The sequence below is a fragment of the Equus przewalskii genome, chromosome 26 (assembly GCF_037783145.1).
Source record: "Equus przewalskii isolate Varuska chromosome 26, EquPr2, whole genome shotgun sequence".
Classification (NCBI taxonomy): domain Eukaryota; kingdom Metazoa; phylum Chordata; class Mammalia; order Perissodactyla; family Equidae; genus Equus; species Equus przewalskii.
This window is the reverse complement of record NC_091856.1, coordinates 3,431,042-3,452,758: the sequence shown is the minus strand read 5'-3', so window position 1 is coordinate 3,452,758 and position 21,717 is coordinate 3,431,042. Positions and strand designations below refer to the sequence as shown.

General features: G+C 43.7%; 1 protein-coding gene across 1 annotated transcript in view; it reads right to left on the bottom strand.

Moving 5' to 3' along the window:
* The window catches only part of LOC103543158 (stimulated by retinoic acid gene 6 protein-like), a 149,892-nt gene that overhangs the window by 104,146 nt on the left and 24,029 nt on the right, over nucleotides 1-21,717 (bottom strand). Inside the window, exons 3-8 of the mRNA XM_070595825.1 lie at nucleotides 10,882-10,957; nucleotides 8,984-9,084; nucleotides 7,966-8,096; nucleotides 4,328-4,448; nucleotides 2,668-2,713; nucleotides 408-536 (exon numbers count right to left, since the gene is read on the bottom strand). Of these exons, the coding sequence (XP_070451926.1) occupies nucleotides 408-536; nucleotides 2,668-2,713; nucleotides 4,328-4,448; nucleotides 7,966-8,096; nucleotides 8,984-9,084; nucleotides 10,882-10,957 (604 nt within the window). The remainder of the gene's footprint in view (nucleotides 1-407; nucleotides 537-2,667; nucleotides 2,714-4,327; nucleotides 4,449-7,965; nucleotides 8,097-8,983; nucleotides 9,085-10,881; nucleotides 10,958-21,717) is intronic.

Genomic DNA, 21,717 nt, shown 5'->3' with positions numbered 1-21,717 from the left:
AGTGTAATAAGCTTTCTAGTCATCTATTTTGCTATGTATATTAAATATGTAAATTTTATATGCTATGAGATGAAATCTTACACGTCGCCAATATGTAAGAGGGAAGTTTATAGCAGTAAATACCTACATTAGAAAAAAGAAAGATCTCAAATAAACAACCTAACTTTATACCTGACGGAATTAGCAAAAGAACACTGAGTGTTGAGAGAGCCTCAACAGCCACTGTCTGGGTTCCTATTCTGGCTCTACTACAGACTAGCAGGGTGACCCTGGGCAATGCAACTCACCTCTCTGGGTCCAAGTTTCCTAATGCTGAATGGAAGATGTAATAATAGCAGCTACTTCACAGCACTGTTGTGAAGACCACAACTGTCAGGACACACACAGTGCTTGTATGTAGTACTCACCGTCGGGAGCTCCCAGCCCAGGTAGACCCTCAGAGACTTGACAAACATGTGTAGGAAGCGGCCCAGCAGGAAGGCCAGGCACAGCAGTGACGGCCAGTAGAACATGATGGTCTCGTACCTCCCCACAAACTGCAACAGAAGCAGACCATGGGCGTGGGCTCTAGGCAGGGTAGGGCCAGAACCCTGGTGAAGCTGTGGACAAGAATCTGCCTGCCCCAGCCTACTCTCACCAAGGCCCGGAGCTTGGATCTCCCAGAGCGTGGATCCCTGCCCCCAGCCCCCCATCACTGAAGGAGCAGTGGGCTTGAGTCTGGCAGCCCTGGATTTGAGTCTCAGCACACCCATTTTATTTTATACAAAGGGCTTCCATGGCTTTTTTTCTCATTAGGCATTAAATACTTCTTTTGGAAAATACACATGAGAGACAGAGGGAGGCTGAAAGAGTGAGAGAAAGGTGAGGCAGGAGAAGAAAGGGGAAAAAGGGAGAGAGAAATAGAGGGAGAATCAGAGATAAAAGAAAGGAGAGAGGAAGTAAGGAGGGAGAGAGGAAGGGAGGAAAGGAAGGGCCTGTAACTGCCATCATGTTGAGAGCAGCACAAGCTCCCACATGTAACAGGTCTCTCAAGATGATGCTCATAGTTTTTCTGTGTTTTCAGTTTCATTTTGAAGAAAAAAAGTTTTTTCACTATTTTAAGACTAATAACATTGTGGTTTATCTTTCACAATTTACTAGTTGGTTTCATGTTTTATTATGTTTCCAAAGTATTTCCCCCCATGGGAAATCAGGGTTTGATGTTGGGATGTCAGGGTGCAGGATGGAGACATGCTGAGAATTGGGGGGCTCATGTCTTCCTTTCATCCTCCTCTCCAACATATACTTATAGACATAACCACTGTCAATACTTCAGTGTCTTTCATCTTTACCTATATCCATATTCATATGTTATAAACTGAGATTGTACCAAATATATTGGTCTGTAGATAACATAATCATTTCCCCACATGGTTAAAAATTATTTGCAAATATCACTTTTAATGCTCCATAATAATGCATTATTTAGATGAATCACACTCTACTTAAACTTCCTTCTAATATATGACACTTTAGATTCTTTCCAATGTCTCTTTTTATAAATAGTTTCCTTGAAAACATGAGGCCAAATCTTTATTATTTCCTTAGTCTGGATTCTGGTTCCCTGATTTTTAACTGGTAAGTCATGTTAGCCCCTGAGCCTCTCTTTCTTCTCAGTGAACGAGGGATGGCACTGACACACTTTCTTCAATGTGTCTTGAGGACTCAACAGTTAACTTTTGGGACTGAGCCTAGAACAATGCCTAGCACACAGCAGTTCTTAGTGTTAGTGATTCTGAACATAGAAGTAAGACCCTGCCCTCTCCCCCAATTAACCATGAATATTTCAAAAGAGCCTCTGGAAGACTGAAGCTCTCTGAGACTCTGAAGAAAATCCCTGTGGTGTGGAATCCTGGGCGCTGTGAGCAGTGTGAAGGAGGGCATCTTTCTGGGCAGATGTCTGCCAAAACGCTCTCCATCCCAGTGCAGAGGTGCGGAGGGAAGGCCCGCCTCTCAGCTGCATTTTCAACCCGGCTCCCCACACTCTTCCTCACCCGCTTTGATGTTCCTCAGTTACCACAGGGCGGGAGAGGCTCCAGCAAGGCTCCGCGGGCTCCTGGCGCAGGCAGCCTCCCTGCTCTCCCAGCTGCCTGGTAACCTTTCTAGGCGCAGTGTGACACCATCTTTCTCCTTTCTCCTTTTCCTGGGGTACTGGGCTAAATAGATGAACTAGTTTCCCCCAGTTCTGAGAAGAACAATGCATGGCAAAGCTGTAAAGGGTTCATCTAGTCCGAGTCTCCAGAGAAACTAAGGCTACATGGAGGAGTAGAAAGAAATGAGCTTGGGAGTCAGCCAAACCTGCTTTCAACTCCCAAATCTGCTGCTTCTGAAGAGTTACTTAACATACTTGGGCCTCAGTTTCCTCACCTATAAATAGGTTTGCTGAGAGCTTCTCCACAGTGAGGGGCTGCTGTAAGCATCAAATGAGAGAACATCCATCTGTGAATGAGCACCTTGATAAACATAAGATGCTGTACAGTGGAAGCAGCATGAATAGCTCCAACTCTCCTTTTGTACACATGGGGAAGCTGAGGCCCAGAGAGTGGTAGAGGCTTGTGCAAGGTGACACAGCAAGTTGGCCATGGTGATAGGACTGAATACCCTAAACATAGCTCAACGAGGACTCACCTGCCCGTGGGGACACTGTGTGATGTGATGGACAGTGACGGCAAACCTGCACGACAGAAACAGGACTTGGGGCACTGGGGTCCCTCCCGGCACAGTCCTTGTGAAAGCAGCCCAGATCCCATCAGCCTGGAGCTACCTCCCATCCCCATCCTCCTTGGGAGGGATGGTTCCCAGGCCTGCGCATACATCCCACCCACATCAGGCACCCTGCTTGTGCCAAAGTAGGTGCACACTGAATTCATTTAACATGCCCTCACTTAGGATACAATCCCAGAATCCACACGGCAGAGCGGACAGACCCTGAGAGATCTCTCCTCCCCCACAACCCATCACTCGGATGGAGAGACTGAAGCCCAGGGAGGGGAAGGGACTTGTCCAGAGTCACACCCAGAGCCAGGACCAAGACCCAGGTCTCCTGACTCTGGGGCCGAGGCTCTTTCTGCCTGGACATGGCCTTGTGTGAAAACACTGCCCTGAGGAATGGGCCTCAAGGCTTGACCCCCGCTGGACACACTTTCCTGGCCATGTTCAAGCTTGGGTCACACTCTCAAGGTGCCCAAACTGGTGAACGATTCCCACCTCCCTTTCCTCTCCTGGTCAGAATGTCTGTCAGAGGCTGATAAGATGATACTACTCCACATCTAACCCTGAATACCCTCTTTTATTTTTAAAAAGCGAACCACTTACAAACTTTGGAAATGTAGCCATTGGTGTGTCAGGTGCTTGTGAGCCCCGTGCAGTGGCCCACACGCTGGGCCTGGGACCCTGCCCCACAGAAAATGCTGTGGGAGAAGCCGGCCCAGTGAGGGGAATGTGGACAGGGAAATGAGCCTTGGGGCTGGAGAGCAGAATTGTTGGTGGGATTATGCAGTCAGCAAATATGCCCTGGGGCCAGCTCTGTGCTGGGTCTGGTGCCAGCACTGAGGGCAGAGCTCAACAGGAGGATCAGCCCTCCCACCTGTGGGGACGATGATCCACCAAGGATGAGCAAGTATCCGTCACTGGGCACATGGGGGAAGATGATCCACACAGGGAGCAGCAACATACAGACAAAGAGGCCAGAATGCATCATCTACGAGGGCCTGTCTTATTTTCCAGTTTATCCCCTGGCTTATAGTGGGTATGGCATAGCACGTTTACTGAATGAATACTGAATGAGTACACGGATGGATGAAGGAATGTAAGAGTTCCGTATGACCTGTATGTGTGCTACAGACTGTTAGAGAGAGACAGGGAGAGGCCAGACTGCGGTGGCCCTGAACGCCAAGCTGAGGCACTCACAGTTTCTCCTGGGCTCCCAGGGAAGCCATGGTAGCACAGAGAAGAAGCATCTAAATGGGACTCTTCCTTCCCCCAAAAGACCCCAGCAGTTTACAGAAATGAATTTTTCTATGTTCCTGACTTCTGGGTATATTCTAATCATGAGTAGCTTCCTGTGAACCTGACAGAATGCTGGCCTGACCTTCTGAAGCCTCAAGTGCATCCCAAGGAGGGACCGCAGTGGGACCTTGTACCAGTCACTCTGCCCACCTACCCTGGGCCTCAGTTCTAGGCAAAAGTACCCTCCAAGAAGAGCTCTCAGGTCACCCGCAGCCCTTTGTCCAGAGTTCAGCCATGGCCAAGGAGTCACAGGAGGGCAGGCAGGATGAGTCCATCTTACCAGATCAGAGAGTAGCTGAAGCCGAGGATGGAGCTGACCAGCTGGAACTCCGAAGAAAGGCAGGCAAAGAAGGGGAAGTGGGACAGGCCGACTTCGATGCCTCCGATCAGAAGCACAAAGGCTGGGAGAGAGAGGGCTGGAGATGCTGTGAGGTCCTCTTCTCACGGGCTCTGGGGAGTCCCAGGGAAGCTATGGGGCTTCATGCTGACTCGTAGTCATGAACCTTAGGACCCACTCAAGGAGATGAGTGGATGAGTCCCAGTTTAGCACAAGGAGGAACGCAGGAATGTCTTTGATGTAAAAGACCCTGCCCAGTACCTCCTCCATGCCAGCACTGGCTAACTACTGAGATGAAGAAGCCTTGGTCCTTACACTTGATTGGCTCACAGCATGATGGGTGGAGACAGACCACAAAAACCAGCAAACAAATGAACAAACAGAAATCCATGAGTGTGAAGCCCTGCACATGCACCACAGCAACACAAAGAGCGGCTATGTGCTGTGTGCAAGACCTCTTGTAAACTATCGTGTACCTTATACATAAGGCAATGATAATAATTCCACCACTGATGAGCACTGAGATGGCCAAGCAGCATCCAGGAAAATCTAATCATGCAAGGTGACCTTTACTAAGTGTCTGCTTTGAGCTGGGTTCCGGGCCAGGCACTAAGGACACAGGGGAAATGAACAAGGTTCTCACTTTGAGATGCTTACAGTCCCATAGAGAAGTTCGGGAGGAAAGTAAGTGTGTGATATGTACTGTATGAGAGGCATATTCAACCGGCTGTGGGGACAAGAGGAAGCCACTGACCTCACCTGGGGTCTGGGTATCAGGGAAGTCTTCCTGGAGGTGGGGACATTTAGCAAGGCCATGAAACATAAGCAGGAGTTTGTAAGATGGAGATAAGGAGGGAAAGAAGGACATTCCTCACTCAAAGGATGGGAGATGGCTGGCTGGGGCTGGTCAGTATTGCTGTGAATCTGAGTGGTGAAAGACTGGCAGGAAAGGACAATATAAAAGGAATAATTGCTGTAAAGATAGAAGTTTCAGCAGCATAACTTTTTAATTTACCTGTATTCCCCCTGCCATGGAAGCAGAGAGACCAACTAACATGGCAAAACCAAAAACCCACAGACAACACCTACAACAAATGTAGGTGAGAAGACCCACTTGATATCAATATCTGAGTGAGAGGAAGCAGAAGGAAGGCAATAGGATGTGAAGGCCCAAGAACAGAAGAACCCAAAATTGCCAGCAGATGTGGGAAATCGAAGCTGAAATGACAGCTGAATCTGAGCAAGGTGCCGAAGGCCTTGATTCACAGGTGAGAATAACCAGACATTAGTGAGGTCAGAAATGTGGGCGTTGTCAGGGCCCATGAACTCACTGTATTAAATATCTAAGTACCCGCCCAGGATAGAGCCCCACATGAAGGTGGACTGCCCGCAGAAAGACTCCAGTGAGAAGGACAGAAGCATCAGGAGCTAGGAAATAGTGGCTACAGACAAAAGTGGAGGGAAGAAGCCAAGTTAGAAGGAATGAGGATGTACTGAGGGTACATATATTTAATCACTTTGTGAAAATAGAAGAGGGAACCCTGATGTAAGACACAATGTTCTGGCCCAGCCAGATACTCAACGTCATTAGACTTTAGGGAAATGCAAATCAAGACAACAATTACAGACTACTTCATACCTACTAAGATGGCTATAATAATTAACCAAAAAACAGAAAATAACAAGTGTTGGCCAGGATGTGGAGAAATTGGAAACTTTGCACATTGTAGATCAATGGAACAGAATACAGAGTCCAAAAATAGACCCAGACCAATGTAGCCAATTGATTTTTGACAAAAGTGCAAAAGCAATTTAGGGCAAAGGACAGGTTTTTGTGACAAATAGTGCTGGAATAAATGGATATCCAAAAGCAAAAAAAAAAAAAGAACTTAAATCCACACCTCACATGATATGCAAAAACATTAACTCAAAATGTATCATAGACTTAAGTGGAAAACATCCTAAGACTATAAAACTTCTAGAAAAAACATAGGAGAAAATCTAAGTAACTTTAGATCAGGCAAAGATTTCTTATATGACATCATAAGCATGATCCATAAAAGAAAAAAATGAATAAATTGGATTTCATCAAATTTTAAATGTCAGCTCTTCAAAATAAACCACTGATAGAATGAAAATACAAGCTACAGACTGGGAGAAACTATTTGCAATTCACACATCTGATAAAGGACTTATATCTAGATTATATAAAGAACTCTCAACACTCAATAAGAAGAAAACAAAGAAACCAATTTTTTAAAATAAGCAAATGATTTGAACAGACCAAAGAAGGCATAGGGATAGCAAATAAGCACATGAAAATATGCTCAGTATGGTTAGTCATTAAGATACCATAATAAGATACCACTACACACCTCTTAGTGTGGCCAAAATTAAAACGACTAACCATGTGTTGTCAAGGGTATAGAGAAACTAGAATTCTCATATGCTGATGGTGGTAATCTAAAATGGAACAATCACTTTGGAAAACAGTTTGACAGTTTCTTAAAAAGTATGACTTACTACATGACCTATATGATCTAGTCATTCCACTCATAGCTATTTACCCAAGAAAAACGGAAACACAATATATTCGAAGACTTGTAATGTTCATAGAAGCTTTATTTGTAATAGCCAAAAACTGGGAATAAATCAAATGCCAATCCACAAGTGAATGGATAAACACGCTGTGGTATCTCCATATAGTGGAATACTACTCAGCAATGAAAAGGGAATGAATTTCTGATACGTGCTAAACATGTATGAATATCAAAATAACTTTGCTATGTGAAAGAAATCAGTCCCTCATCTCCCCCCAGAATGAGTATATTCTGTATGATTCCATTTATATAATTGCCTTGGGATGATGGTAGTCACAAGACAGGGGTGGGAAGGAGAGATTACAAATGGAATAAGTTAACTTCTGGGGTTCATCATCTTGATTGCGGTAATGATTTCATAGATGTCAACATTTGTCAAAACTTATCAAATTGTATACTTCTAAGAGGTATACAGTGGTATATTATATTGGTTTTAATTTGCATTTCCCTGAAAACTAATAAGATGTTGGTAGGCACTTGCTCATATAGGCTTGGAGTCCATGAGAAAGATAAGGACTGAACAGAGAGGTTTGGGAGTCATTGTATTAGGGATGTTTGAACCTGTAGATTAGAGTTGTTCCCTCAGGGAGAGCATGAAGCATGGGGAAAGAAGAGGCCTCAGACCAATGGCCAAAGAAGTAGGCATTGTTCTTTGAGGAGGTATCTGAGGGCTTATTGATAGCAAGAAGGTGGCCATGGCTCTGACTCAGGAGAGATTTTTGGGATGGGTGATGGTGAACGTACTTTCTGAGTCTTTGTTCTACTATGTCTAAAGGACCTCTGAATCTAACTGGGAGCAAGTCCCCACAAACAAGCTTTGAGACTTGGTGGCTAGATATTGATCTTGGGCAAGTAACAGGCCAGGAAGAACATTGACAGTTCATAATGCTTATCGCCTCATCCCAGAGAACCCTGCCATGTAATATCTAAGCAAGAATTTCCCTGGCGAAATTCCCAGCAGGTGTGAGGCAGCCCTTGTACCTTGGGCCCACTGCGGGACCTGCAGGGGCTGGTAGCCTTCTGAGAACAAGAACATGACCTTATTGGCTGTGGCCCCAAAGGCCATTCCATAGGACCATCGGTTCCTAAAAGTACCCATGAAGTCCAGAGGTCTGTGAAGAAGATAAACAGTTTGTGAGGCTAGGAGGTGGCTCATTCTGACAGCTCATCTCCAAATTATCCAGCCTACCCTGAGGAGAGATTACTGGGTAGTAAACTATTCATTTCAACTGACATTTCCTGAGGCCCTCTCTGCCAATTCTGGGACTAGGCATGGATTCAGGGTAATGAAGTGAGGAAGACAAAATTCTTGCCCTTGGGGAGCTCCAAGTCTAGGAGGATTCAAGCAAGGACTCCAGTAGCTATGATGACAGGCAAAATGGGATGAGATTCATCTATGAGAGACCAAAACAAGTAGCATACCCCAGACAGGTTTGGGGGTGCCTGCCCTGAACCTGGCACAGCTTGTGAGAGTTGTTCTTGCCAAAATGCAGGTCTGGGTATCACTGGCTGTGCTGGTTCCATGCAATTGCCCCTGCTTGACCACAGCTGATTGGACTATGGGTGACTACCTGACTTAGGATTGGTCAATCAGATACTTGGTCTTGTATTTTGGACTTGTGACCCTGAGGACATGAGCCAGTTAGATTACGGTTCTGTTCTGGAAAGTCACGCCAGTCCCCCCAACCCTGGGCCCCCCGTGGACAGCCCTGCCCCTCCCTGCCCCAACTCAACCAAAGCTCAGAAAGTTCAGAATTGGCTGGCAAGCCCTTGTAGCCTCAGCACCCAGGGCTGCCCAAATGTGCTCAAAACATCTCAAGGAGGCTCAGCTCACTATGGGAAAGGCCTTGCCATGCTCAGCACTGTGGCTACCTCAGGGAGCAGGAGGGAGAGAGTGCCCCATCACAGGATAACTGGAAGTTATTCTGGCCTTACAATTGGTGTTGGCCCCAAACACAGGGTACCCCAAACAGTAGTGATCAACCCTAGCTCAACTCACATGATGATTCCAAAGTGGTTCCCCAGCAGGTAGCAAGTGTCACCTCTCTGTCTATGCTGCTCTCGTCTTTGGAGAAAGGACAAGACTAAAATGATGAAAAGCTATAGGAAGAGAAGATGAAAGTGTCAGTGGGAATATTCATCCTCGGCGTGGCCTTGATGCCCTCTCTGAGAGAGTGTGTGGGTGAGGAGAGCACTCAGGATGCCCATGAATCCCCAAACGCCAAACTCAGGGAGCTGACTGCATGCGCCCTTAAGCTGCCAGAACGTTTTATACTGGGCTTTCCATGGTGTTGCCCTGCACAGACACGGGTTCAAATCTAGTCTCTCCCACACACTGGCTGGGAGGGAGACTTCACTTCTCTGAACCTAAGTTTTCTTATCTGTAAAAAGGGGATAATACCTGTCAGGTTGAAAATCCTTCTTTGCTTTTTTTCCTGTGGATTCAGTCATATTCTTACATACTTGGTACCCCTTGTCTCTCTCCCTTCACTAGAAACTTCTTGAGAATTGTCTACACTTGCCGTCTCCATTTCCTCACCTCTCACTTGTTCTTCAGCCCACTAACCTGGCTCTTTAACCCTCATCACTCCACAGAAACGGTTCTGGCCAACATCTCTAATAACCCTCTTGTTGCTCAGTCCAATGTAAACTTTAAGCCCAAATCTGGCTTGACCTCTCAGCTGCATTCCACAGGGTTGACGACTTTCTCCTCTTAGAAATACTCTCTGTTCCCTAGGCTTACATCAACCATGCTTTTCTGGTTTGTCTCCATTACTTCTCAGTCCCCTTTGCTGGATCATTCTTTACCCAACCACTAGATTTGGAGTTCAGTCCAAGGACCTCTCCTCTTATTCCCCACTCCTCTCTTCCTCAGCGATCTCATCCAGGTCTGTGCTGTCAATGGCCACCAATACACAGCAGACTCACAGACATGAATCTCCAGCCCAGACTGCCCCTGAGCTCCATAACTGTTCATCCAGCTACACAGTCAGCATTTCTTTTTGACGTGTTGAAAGCTTCTCAAATTTAGTATGTCTTAAACCAGACGCATGATTTTCCTCCCTGCCCTGTCCCTTCATTCATTCCAAACCTGGATCTCTTCTAATTTTCCTTAACTAGTGAATAGCAGATGGCACCATCCTTCAAGCTATGCAAGTTAGAAACCTGAGTCATCCACAACCTCTCCCTCTCCCTAACTTCTCTATACGACACATTACCAAGTCCTATTGTTTTTATCTCCCAAACATCTCCAGTTGACCACCATCATCTAGGATAAGCTAAAATCACCTCTCACCTGGACCCCTGCAACCATTCCTAATTGGTCTTCCTGCCCCTTCTCTTGCCCACCTCCGACCTATCTCCACATTGCAACCAGAGTGATCATTTCAAGACATAAATCTGACTACACCACTCTCATGCTGGAAACACTCCAAGTACTTCCCATTTTACTTTCAATAAAGCCCCACCAGGCTCTACTGGCCTGGCCCTGCCCATCTGCCCAGACAACTCCACCTCCATTCTCCATTCCAGACATGGCAGCCCTCTCGGTTCCTCATACTCTCCATTCTCCACCCCTACACAGAGCCTTTGCACATGCTCTCCCCTCTGCCTGAGATGCTCTTTACTATGTCTTCAACAGACCTCAGCACCATCACTGCTTCCTCAGAAAAGCCTTTTTTGACTCCCCTAAAAGCCAGTGTCCCTGACTCTTGAGCCCTTAAAAGCCTTCTTCTGCCTGTGTTCTTGGTGCATAATGTAAGAGAGCGAGATGAGGTTTAGAAGGAAACTCAGCTGATATCTCTCCCCTGACCTATTCAGGCCCCTTTGGGAGCCTGTGTAGGGGAGTAGCCCAGCTCCCCTTCCCTCCCCCCTCAGCCCTCCCCTGCCTTTACTTACTGATGGGATGAGGGAGTAATGGAGGAAGAGCTCCATGTCCACTGAGCTGGCACAGGTGCCATTTAGCTGCCTGGTCCTGAAAAGCAGACAAAAAACACATTCACATCATCGGTCACTGCTGCAGTCCTGGACCTTTCAGCCTTGAGCATCACTGTCAGGAGTTTGGCTTGTAGCCCATTAAGATCATCTGATCTTTTTAAATTTCACTTTCTCAGGGCCAGTGCTGCTCACCTGTGATGTGTCTCCCATAAGTGGATTAATCTTCCTTCATATTCCTTTCTCCAGCTTGATTATCTATCCAACTGCCCTGCTAACTGGCTCTACCTTCTTCCTGTCTTTAATGACACATCGAGGGCAGATTTAGATTCTGTGGGGCCCAAAGCCTATATAATTTGGATGTCTTTTTTAAATAAAACTACAAAAATAACTCACTTTTTCCTATTTCAGGGAAAATATATTACCATGCAAACAGTTAACTAAGGTGCATCCCGCCCTCCCAGAGCCACGGTCGTGTCCTGTGCAAGTGAGGGGCCTGGGACTTCAGCTTCAATAACTTCACAGGAAATCAGCCTTTGGACTTGGTTTTCCACAACCAGAGGTCAAGAAGCATCAGCCCACTTCTGATACACTGCTGGCTGTTGGGACAGGACAGGGGTTATCTGGACTACAGACTGGACTTTGTCCTCTCCAGGCTCCACAGTCTGCAGGACAGGGCTTCTAGGGTCTCATGTCTGAAACATGTGACAGCAATTTCATGGCTTCTCTTTGAAGAGGACCTCCTCCTTTCTGGGGCTCCCACCACACTTTGTCCTCACTGCTCTGGCTTCCACTACACCACCACAGCATGCTCTCACACACCTCCCGATCTTTGCTTACTCCTGATCTTTGCTTAGATGCAGCAGCCATCTAGCCTTCTCCTGGGCATCCCTCCCTGGCAAGCTCCAACTTTCAGAAGTCTCAGGGAAGAGCACTCCCCTGGGGAGCCCATGAACATGGCGTATTCCTCCATAATTCTTTAAGACCCCAGTACTTCACAGTTATGTCTAACCCTGGGGCTGAAACATCCTAGCAGTGGTGGGGGGAGGTAGGGGGACTCAAGCTGTCAGAAATGTGATGGAACGGTAAAAGTCAGATTTCTGCTTTTAGGAAGGTAAACTGAGCACATACATCAGTCTCCTCATCCCATACAAAACCCTCAAAATGATAAGAAAGATGTTATTTTTTAAAAAAGAAAGAAAACATAGCTATATTTGAAAGCAAGAAAGGAAGCTAATGCGGACAAAGAAACTACTAGAAGACCTGGAATGATGGAGAGCAATTGGAACTAGATCAAAGAGAAAAAGCATCAGCCAACATGGCTACAGACTGTGGGGCCACAGAAGAAATGCTCTACACCCACAGTGCGAAAGGCTGGAGCCAGATAGAGCTGCCAACAGACCACAGAACAGCAAACTGGAGTCCCACAGAGACCCAAGTGTTCTACCTCAGCTGTTTGGCCGGGGCAGTGAGGTTTATGTCTCCGGGAGTAGCATATATGGATCAAGGAGAGGCAAGTGGTACCCCAGGCCATAGGTGGCACCTGCAAGAAACCAGGAGATTTGGTTCCTGAGGTACCCCATCTAGCACTACATCCCATCTGCACCCTGCTGCGTGGAGAGCAGGCCTTCATGCGAGCCATGGGGGAGCTCCCCTCCTCTGCAAAGCAAGCATCCCAGTGCATGGAGAGCAGGCCTTTGTGTGAGCCATGGGGCAGCTATCCCCCGTCTGCAAAGAAAGCATCCCAGTGGAAAGCTCCATCACAATGACAAGCACACAATCAAGGGCCATCAAACATCTGAGGAAAGATCACACCACAAAAGGGAGCCCGAGACTCAACAGATAGAGGAACCTATTCCTGAGGAAATGAAGTTAATACAGAACTTCTCTGAGATAATTACCAAAGGAAATGCTCTACACAAAGGATAAATCTAGGAGGAAGTACGATGTGCAAGAAGCAGCAGTAAGCAAAGAAATTAGCAAAAGTTGCTGTGAATCCTGAGCACAGGATTTTAACTAGATATATTTAAGTTTATATACATTTTTAGAAAGATAAGGACTCAAAAAAGACCCTCTCTGAAAGAAATATTGAAGGAAATTCTCAAGTAATAGGAAAAATGAATCTAGGAGGACAAGGATTTAAAAGCAACAATAATCAGAGAAATTAGTAAAACATTGCTAAATATCTAGATAAGAAATTACTGTAAACCAAAATGCTTGAAATGCCGCTTAGGAGCTGAAATACCAGATGATATCCCACATGGGATGAGGGAGCAGTGGGAAGGAACAGGTGTGGACACAGAGAGAAGTAAAATGATGGCCAAGTTCTCAGCATGATTGGGAGGATGATGTAGAAACTTGTTCTCTCTTTCAGGGATTTACAGAAAAAATATAATTCTAAATAAGTATGTTAAAAATCCATAGTTAGCTACTAGAAGAATATAAACAGAATGTAAACCAGTATATTAAAAATATATATGAAAGAAAGACAAAACTCATGGTAACCACTAAACATATAATCAGAACAGAGACACAAATGATAAACAAAGAGAAAACTTAGAAAACTACCAAACCAAATTGGTAGTCCAAAATACACAGGACAAGAAACAAGGGAAAAGCAAAAGAACCAGAAAACAAGTGATGAAATGGCAGCATTAAGCCCTCATATATCAATAATCACTCTAAATGTAAATGGCTTGAATTCTCCAATCAAAAGACACAGAGAGAGGGCCAGCCCTGCAGCCAAGTTGTTGAGTTTGCGCACTCCACTTTGGCAGCCCAGGGTTTCACCTGTTTGGATCCTGGGTGCGGACATGACACCACTCATCAGACCATGCTGAGGAAGTGTCCCACATAGCACAACCAGAGGCACTAACAATTGGAATATACAGCTGTGTACTGAGGGGATTTAAGAAGAAGAAAAAAAAAAATGGAAGGTTGGCAACGGATGTTAGCTCAGGTGCCAATCTTTAAAAGAAAAAAAAAAAGACACAGAGTGGCCGGATGGATTAAAAAACAAGACCCAACAATATGCTGCCTCCAGGAAACACAACTCAGCTCTAAAAGCAAACACAGGCTCAGAGTGAAGAGATGGAAGATGATACTCCAAGCCAATGGAAAACAAAAGAAAGCAGGTATTGCCATACTTATATCAGACAAAGTAGACTTCAAGACAAAGAGGTAATGAGAGACAAAGAGGGGCAGTACATAAGGATAAAAAGGACACTCCACCAAGAAGACGTAACACTTATAAATATATATGCACCCAACACAGGAGCACCAAAGTACATAAAGCAACTATTAACAAACCTAAAAGGAGATATTAACAACAACACAATAATAGTAGGAGACCTTAACATCCCACTTACATCAATGAATAGATCATCCAGACAGAAAGCCAACAAGAAAACAGTGGAATTAAATGAAAAACTAGACCAGATGGATTTAATATATATATATATAGAACACTTGATCCAAAAACAGCAGAATAGACATTCTTCTCAAGTGCACATGGAACATTCTCAAGGATAGACCATATGTTGAGAAACAAGGCAAGCCTCAATAAATTTAAGAAGATTGAAATCATAACAAGCACCTTTTCTGACAATAATGCTATGAAACTAGAAATCAACTATAAGAAAAAAGCTGAGAAAGTGACAAATATGTGGAGACTAAACAACATGCTACTGAACAACCAATGGATCATTGAAGAAATTAATGGAGAGATCAAAAAATGTCTGGAGACAAATGAGAATGAAAATACACCATACCAACTCATATGTGATGCAGCAAAAGCAGTCCTAAGAGGGAAATTCACAGCAATACAGGCCCACCTTAACAAACAAGAAAAATCATGGGGCCAGACCTATGGCTGAGTGGTTAAGTTTGCATGCTCCACTTCAGTGGACCAGGGTTTTGCCGGTTAGGATCCTGGGCATGGACATGGCACCACTTATCAGGCCATGCTGAGGCGGAGTCCCACATAGCACAACCAGAAGGACCTACAACCAGAACATACAACTATGTACCGGGGCGATTTGGGGAGGAGAAGAAGAAGAAAAAAGATTGGCAACAGATGTTAGCTCAGGTGCCAATCTTTAAAAAAAAGGAAAGAAAGAAAAATCTCAAATAAGCAATCTTAAACTACACTTAACAGAATTAGAAAATGAAGAACAAACACAGTTCAAAGTCAGCAGAAGGAGGGAAACAATAAAAATTAGAGCAGAAATAAATGACATTGAAACCAAAAAAAACAGTAGAAAGGATCAATGAAACAAAGAGCTGGTTCTTTGAGAAGATAAACAAAATTGAAAAACCCTTAGCCAGACTCACTAAGAAAAAAAGAGAGAAGGCTCAAATAAACAAAATTCAAACTGAAAGAGGAGAAATTACAATGGATACCACAGAAATACAAAGGATTATAAGAGAATGCTATGAAAAACTATATGCCAACAAACAATCTAGAACAAATGGATAAATTCTTAGACTCAAACAACCTCCCAAAACTGAACCAAGAAGAAATAGAGAATCTGAATAGACCAATCACAAGTAAAGAGGTTGAAACAGTAATCAAAAACCCCCCCAAAAATAAAAGTCCAGGATCAGATGGTTTCTCTGGAGAATTCTACCAAACATGCAAAGAAGATTTAATACCTATCCTTCTCAAACTGTTTCAAAAAATTGAGGAAGACAGAACACTTCCTAACACATTCTATGAGGCCAATGTCACCTTGATACAAAAGCCAGACAAGGACAATACAAAGAAGCAAAATTAAAGGCCAATATCACTGAGGAACGTAGATGCAAAAATCCTTAACAAAATATTGGCAAACTGAATACAGCAACACATTAAAAAGATCATACACCATGATCAAGTGGGATTTATACCAGGGATGCAGGGATGGTTGAACATCCACAAATCAATCAATGAGATACACCACATTAACAAGACAAGGAATAAAAATGACATGATCATCTCAGTAAATGCAGAGAAAGCATTTGACAAGATCCAACAACCAGTTATGATATAAATTCTCAATACAATGGGTATAGAAGGAAACTACCTCAACATAATAAAGGGCATACATGACAAACCCACAGCCAAAATCATACTCAATGGGGAAAAACTGAAAGCCATCCTGCTGAGAACAGGAACAAGACAAGTGTGCCCACTCTCACCTCTTTTATTCAACATAGTACAGGAGGTTTTGGCCACAGCAATTAGGGAAGAAAAAGAAATAAAAGGAGTCCAAATAGGCAATGAAGAAGTGAAACTCTCACTGTTTGCAGGTGACATGATTTTATATATATCCCTAAAGAATCTATCAGACAACTATTAGAAATAATCAACAACTACAGCAAAGTTACAGGGTACAAAATCAATTGACAAAAATCAGTTGCATTTCTGTACTCCAATAATGAACTAACAGAAAGAGAACTCAAGAATACAATCCCATTTACAATCACAACAAAAAGAATAAAATATCTAGGAATAAATTTAACCAAGGAGATGAAAGCCCTATACAATGAAAACTATAAGACATTATTGAAAGAAATCGATGATGACATAAAGAAATGGAAAGATATTCCATGCACATGGATTGCAAGAATAAATATAGTTAAAATGTCCATACTACGTAAAGCAATCTACAGATTCAATGCAATCCCAATCAGAATGCCAATGACTTTCTGCACAGAACTAGAAAAAAGAATCCTAAAATTCATATGGTGCAACAAAAGACCCCGAATAGTTAACGCAATACTGAGAAAAAAGAGCAAAGCTGGAGGCATCACAATCCCTGACACCAAAATATACTACAAAGCTATAGTAATCAAACAGCATGGTACTGGCACAAAAACAGGTGCACAGATCAGTGGAACAGAATTGAAAGTGCAGAAGTAAAACCACACGTCTACAGACAGCTAATCTTGACAAAGGAGCTAAGAACATACAAAGGAGAAGGGAAAGTGTCCTCAATAAATGGTGTTGGGAAAACTGGACAGCCACAGGCAAAAGAATGAAGGTAGACCATTATTTTACACCATACACAAAAATTAACTCAAAATGGATCAAAGACTTGAAGGTAAGACCTGAAATCATAAAACTTCTAGAAGAAATAGGCAGTACACTCTTTGACATCAGACGTAAAAGCATCTTTTCAAATACCATGTCTACTCAGACAAAGGAAACAAAGGAAAAAATAAACAAGTGGGACTATATTAGACTAAAGAGCTTATGCAAGGCAAAGGAAACCAGGATCAAAACAAAAAGACAACCCACCAACTGGGAGAAAATATTGGCAAATCATATATCTGACAAGGGGTTAATCTCCATAATACATAAAGAACTCACACAACTGAACAACAAAAAAAGAACAACCTGATCAAAAAACGGGTAGACAATATGAACAGATATTTTTCCAAAGAAGATATATAGGTGGCAAATAGGCACATGAGAAGATGTTGAACATCACTAATCATCAGGGAAATGCAAATCAAAACTACAATGAGATATCACCTTATGCTCATTAGAATGGCTATAATCACCAAGACAAAAAATAAATGTTGGAGAAGATGTGTAAAAAGGGAAGCATCATACACTGCTGGTGCAAATGCAAACTGGTGCAGCTACTATGGGAAACAGTATGGAGACTTCTCAAAAAATTAAAAATAGAAATATCATATGACCCAGCTATCCCACTACTGGGTATTTATCCAAAGAACATGAAATCAACAATACAAAGAGACTTATGCACCCCTATGTTGATTGCAGCCTTATACACAATAGCCAAGATGTGGAAGCAACCCAAGTGCCCATGGACTGATGATTGGATAATGAAGATGTGGTATATATATATACACAATGGAATACTACTCAGCAATAAATAAAGACAAAATTGTCCCATTTGCAACAACATGATGGACCTATTATGTTAAGTGAAACAAGCCAGACAGAGAAAGACAAATACCATATGATTTCACTCATATGTGGAAGATGAACTAACACACGGACAAAGAGAACATAATTAGTGGTTACCAAAGGGGAAGGGGTGTGTGGGGTGGGCATAAGGAGTGAAGGGGCACGTTTATATGGTGACTGACAATAATGTACAACTGAAATTTCACAATGTTATAAACTATTATGACTTCAATAAAAATTATATATATATATATATATCTCATGTGAGCCACAAAAAAAATGTATATGAAAGAAAGAAAACTCAATAACTCCAAAAAATGACCAGGAGAAAAAATGAAATAAAGATTAAAAGAGAAACACCACAAGAACAAATATGTCCAAAGAATACTAAGCCACCAACAAAGAAGAAATACAAATATTCAACAAATTCTAAAAACTTCAACTAGTAATAGAAGTAGAAATTTAGATGAAATGCTGTCTTACTGGGAACAATTGAAAATACTACCAAGCATTATTGAAGGTTAACACAGGTTAGTATTCATTGACTGGTGATCAGAGTGTAAACTGGTATAACCATTCTCAGGGTTAATTTTGCAATATATACCAAGAAGCTTTAAAATGCAGCAATTCCATTTCTAGGAGTTCTACTTCTAAAAAATATAAGCTAAGGAGGGGATAATCCATGGCCAGGTGCCGGCCTCCTGCTCTCCTGTGCCTCCTAGCCATGCCTCAAAAAATTAAGGAAATCAAGGACTTTCTGCTCATTGCCAGGCGAAGGATGCCAACTCTGTCAAGACCAAGAAAAATAAAATTGAAGTTTCAAGTTTAATGTAGCAGAGACCGTTATAACTTTCTCATCACAGACAAAGAGAAGGCAGAGAAACTGAGGTAGTCCCTGCCCCGGGTGTGGTGGTCAAGGAGCTGAAATGAACCAAGCATGCTGATTAAAACTGAATCAAAATTTTTTAAACTCTTAAAAATATATATATGCTGGGGCCAGCCCTGTGGCCAAGTGGTTAAGTTCTCGTGCTCCCCTTAGGCAGCCCAGGGTTTCACCAGTTCGGATCCTGCGTGTGGACCTAGCACTGCTTGTCAGGCCATGCTGAGGTGGCGTCCCACACAGCAGAGCCAGAAGGACCTACGACTAAAATATACAACTATGTACTGAGGGGCTTTGGGGAGAAGAAGAAGAAGAAAGAAAAAGGACTGGCAACAGATGTTAGCTCAGGTGCCAATCTTTAATAAGAAATATATATGTGTATGTATATATACACACACATACACATGCTAAGAAAATAATTGGAGAGGTGCCTGAAGATATGTACTAGAGTGCAAAGGCATCTCTCTCTCTCTCTGTTCCTCATAGGTATGTATAACATTTACATGTAATATCTGCTATTGTAGAACATTCAAAATATGTAAAAATGTATAAAGTAGTCCTTTCTCCTTCCATAATTATGTTTATAACCTATATTGTTTTAAGCAAAAATGGGATCAGACTAAACTTGATTTCTTCATTTTATCAGTAAAAGAAAGAAAATTCATTTAATAAAGAAAGAAATTTCTCAAGTCAGTATACACAGACCCATCAGACTCCTTTGGATGGGTGACCTTGCCTACACAGACTCGCAGCTGGGCCTGTCTCCTGCTTGGAGGGGCTGAGCCGAGAGTTAGTCTGGCAACAGCTCCCAGCAGGTGAACTCAAGGAGGGTTGATAGTGTAGCTTTCTAAATAAGGGGCCCATCCTATGGAGTCTGGGACCCCTGGGCTACACTTCCGTGCCAGCAGCCACTGCAGGAACAGATGAAGTGTGCACAGAGTCACCCCAAGTTAGAAGGCCACTGAGACCCATTTCTTGGTCTCTGAGACTCATACTGCTTCCCTCTGGGTCCAGGCTGGTGCGGCTGATCTGTTGGATGGTGAACAGTATCTACAGGCCAGCAGCAAAACAGCACCCCTAAATGGAGAAGTTCATTCTCCAAAGATGGTGGCTTGGAAACGTGTTTATGATCTACTGTTAAGTGGGGGGGGCGGGGGGGGCGGCGGGGAATATAAAACAATACGATCCCAAGTTGTGAATAGTGGTTCTCTGGGTGGTGGGATTAGAGATCATTCTACTACCTTTTTCTTTATGATGTTTCTAGATTTTCCAAGTGCAGTACATAGAGACATACTGCTCCACAACTGTGTGTCTATCCCCAGTGCTTAGAACAATGCTTGACACAAGGGAGACAGCAATACACATGTGGTGAACGAATGAATGAATGGGCTGCTTTTGTAATCAGGGAAAAGACAGAACATTGTCCCAAAGCAACGAAACACCATTCTGAAGGGAGGATGTCCATGAAATCAGCAAAAAGTGAAAACACGCAAGGTTTGCTCTGTGATCAGGTAAAAGTTACAAGTCGTTCATTAATGTAAAAAGTTGAGGGGCCGGCCCTGTGGCCGAGTGGTAAAGTTCGTGCGCTCCGTTTTGGCAGCCCAGGGTTTCACTGGTTCAAGTCCTGAGCACGGACATGGCACTGCTCATCAGGCCATGCTGAGGTGGCATCTCACATAACACAACTAGAAAGACTCACAACTAAAATATATACAACTATGTACTGGGGAGCTTTGGGGAGAAAAAGGAAAAATAAAATCTTTAAAAAATAAATATATAAAAACTTGAAAATAAACAGCTATGAGGGCCAATCTGAGGAGTGCTATATCACAGGTACGTCTGGAACACGGATTGTCTGTATTCCCCACTCCTTTCTCCAACACCCCATGTGGATCACCTGCCAGGGCGGGAGGTGTCTCAGTGCTCCCACAATCATTTGGCTTCCCTTGGTCCTGACATTATTGCTCTACAGTAATAAAAGCTTTCACCAATTGATGTTACTTTACTGTGGGTCACTATGTCCTAGGCACTCTGCTATTTTATATTATCTAATTTAATCTTTATAAGAATCTTGTGATGTGGATTGTATTATCTCCTTTTCAAAATGAGGAACTGAAGCCAGGAGAGGTTTTGTAACTTTCCCAGGAGGAGGTGAGGCTGGGAGCCAGGCTCTCCTGTCTGTCACCATCCTCCCAGCCCCAGTTGTTGGCTCACATGGCTCCTCCCAGCTCCTGGAAGTCCCTGACCTTCCGGGCTGTGACTGACTCATCTCTGATCCCCAAGTCTAGCTTAGTGCCTGGCACAGAGAGGCTCAGGGAATGTCTGTTAAATCCCACGGGAACCTCCCTCAGGAAGTTGAGGCCCACCAGGTCTCCTACTTCCAGCATTACCTCCCCAATCCGCTCTCCACCCTGCGACCAGAGGGACCTTCCTAAAAGTCCACATCACTCCCTGCTCCCTCTTAACAGTTCCCTCCCAGCCCAAGGAGCCCAGCTGGAGAGAGGGGAGAAAGAGACCCACTCTCTCATGTTCCCCCACCCACCCAGCTGGCTCCCCTCTCTGTCCACCTGTCCTTCAAGCCACCCTCTGGTCTATTTCCTGTCACGTGTCCTTTTCCATCCACTGCTCTCAGGCTTTCTCCCTCTTGCCCCGAGCCTGGGACTCCAGGGAGCTCCTTTTCCAAGTGACTCTCATTACACCCATCTGTGTTCCCCTAAGTCCTTTTCTCTCTTTAATCCTCTGTAGCATCCCTGACAAGCTAAACAGATACACTAGGACACCAGAAAGTGATGGTTCTATTTGTTGTATATTTTTTAGTAGACTTTTCAGTTCTTAGATCTTAAACATTTAGAGTGAGAACGCTTTTTTTTTAAAGATTGGCACCTGAGCTAACAACTGTTGCCAATCTTTTATTTCTTCTTCTCCCCAAAACCCCCCAGTACATAGTTGTGCGTCCTTCTAGTTCCTCTATGTGGGACACCGCCTCAGCACAGCCTTGATG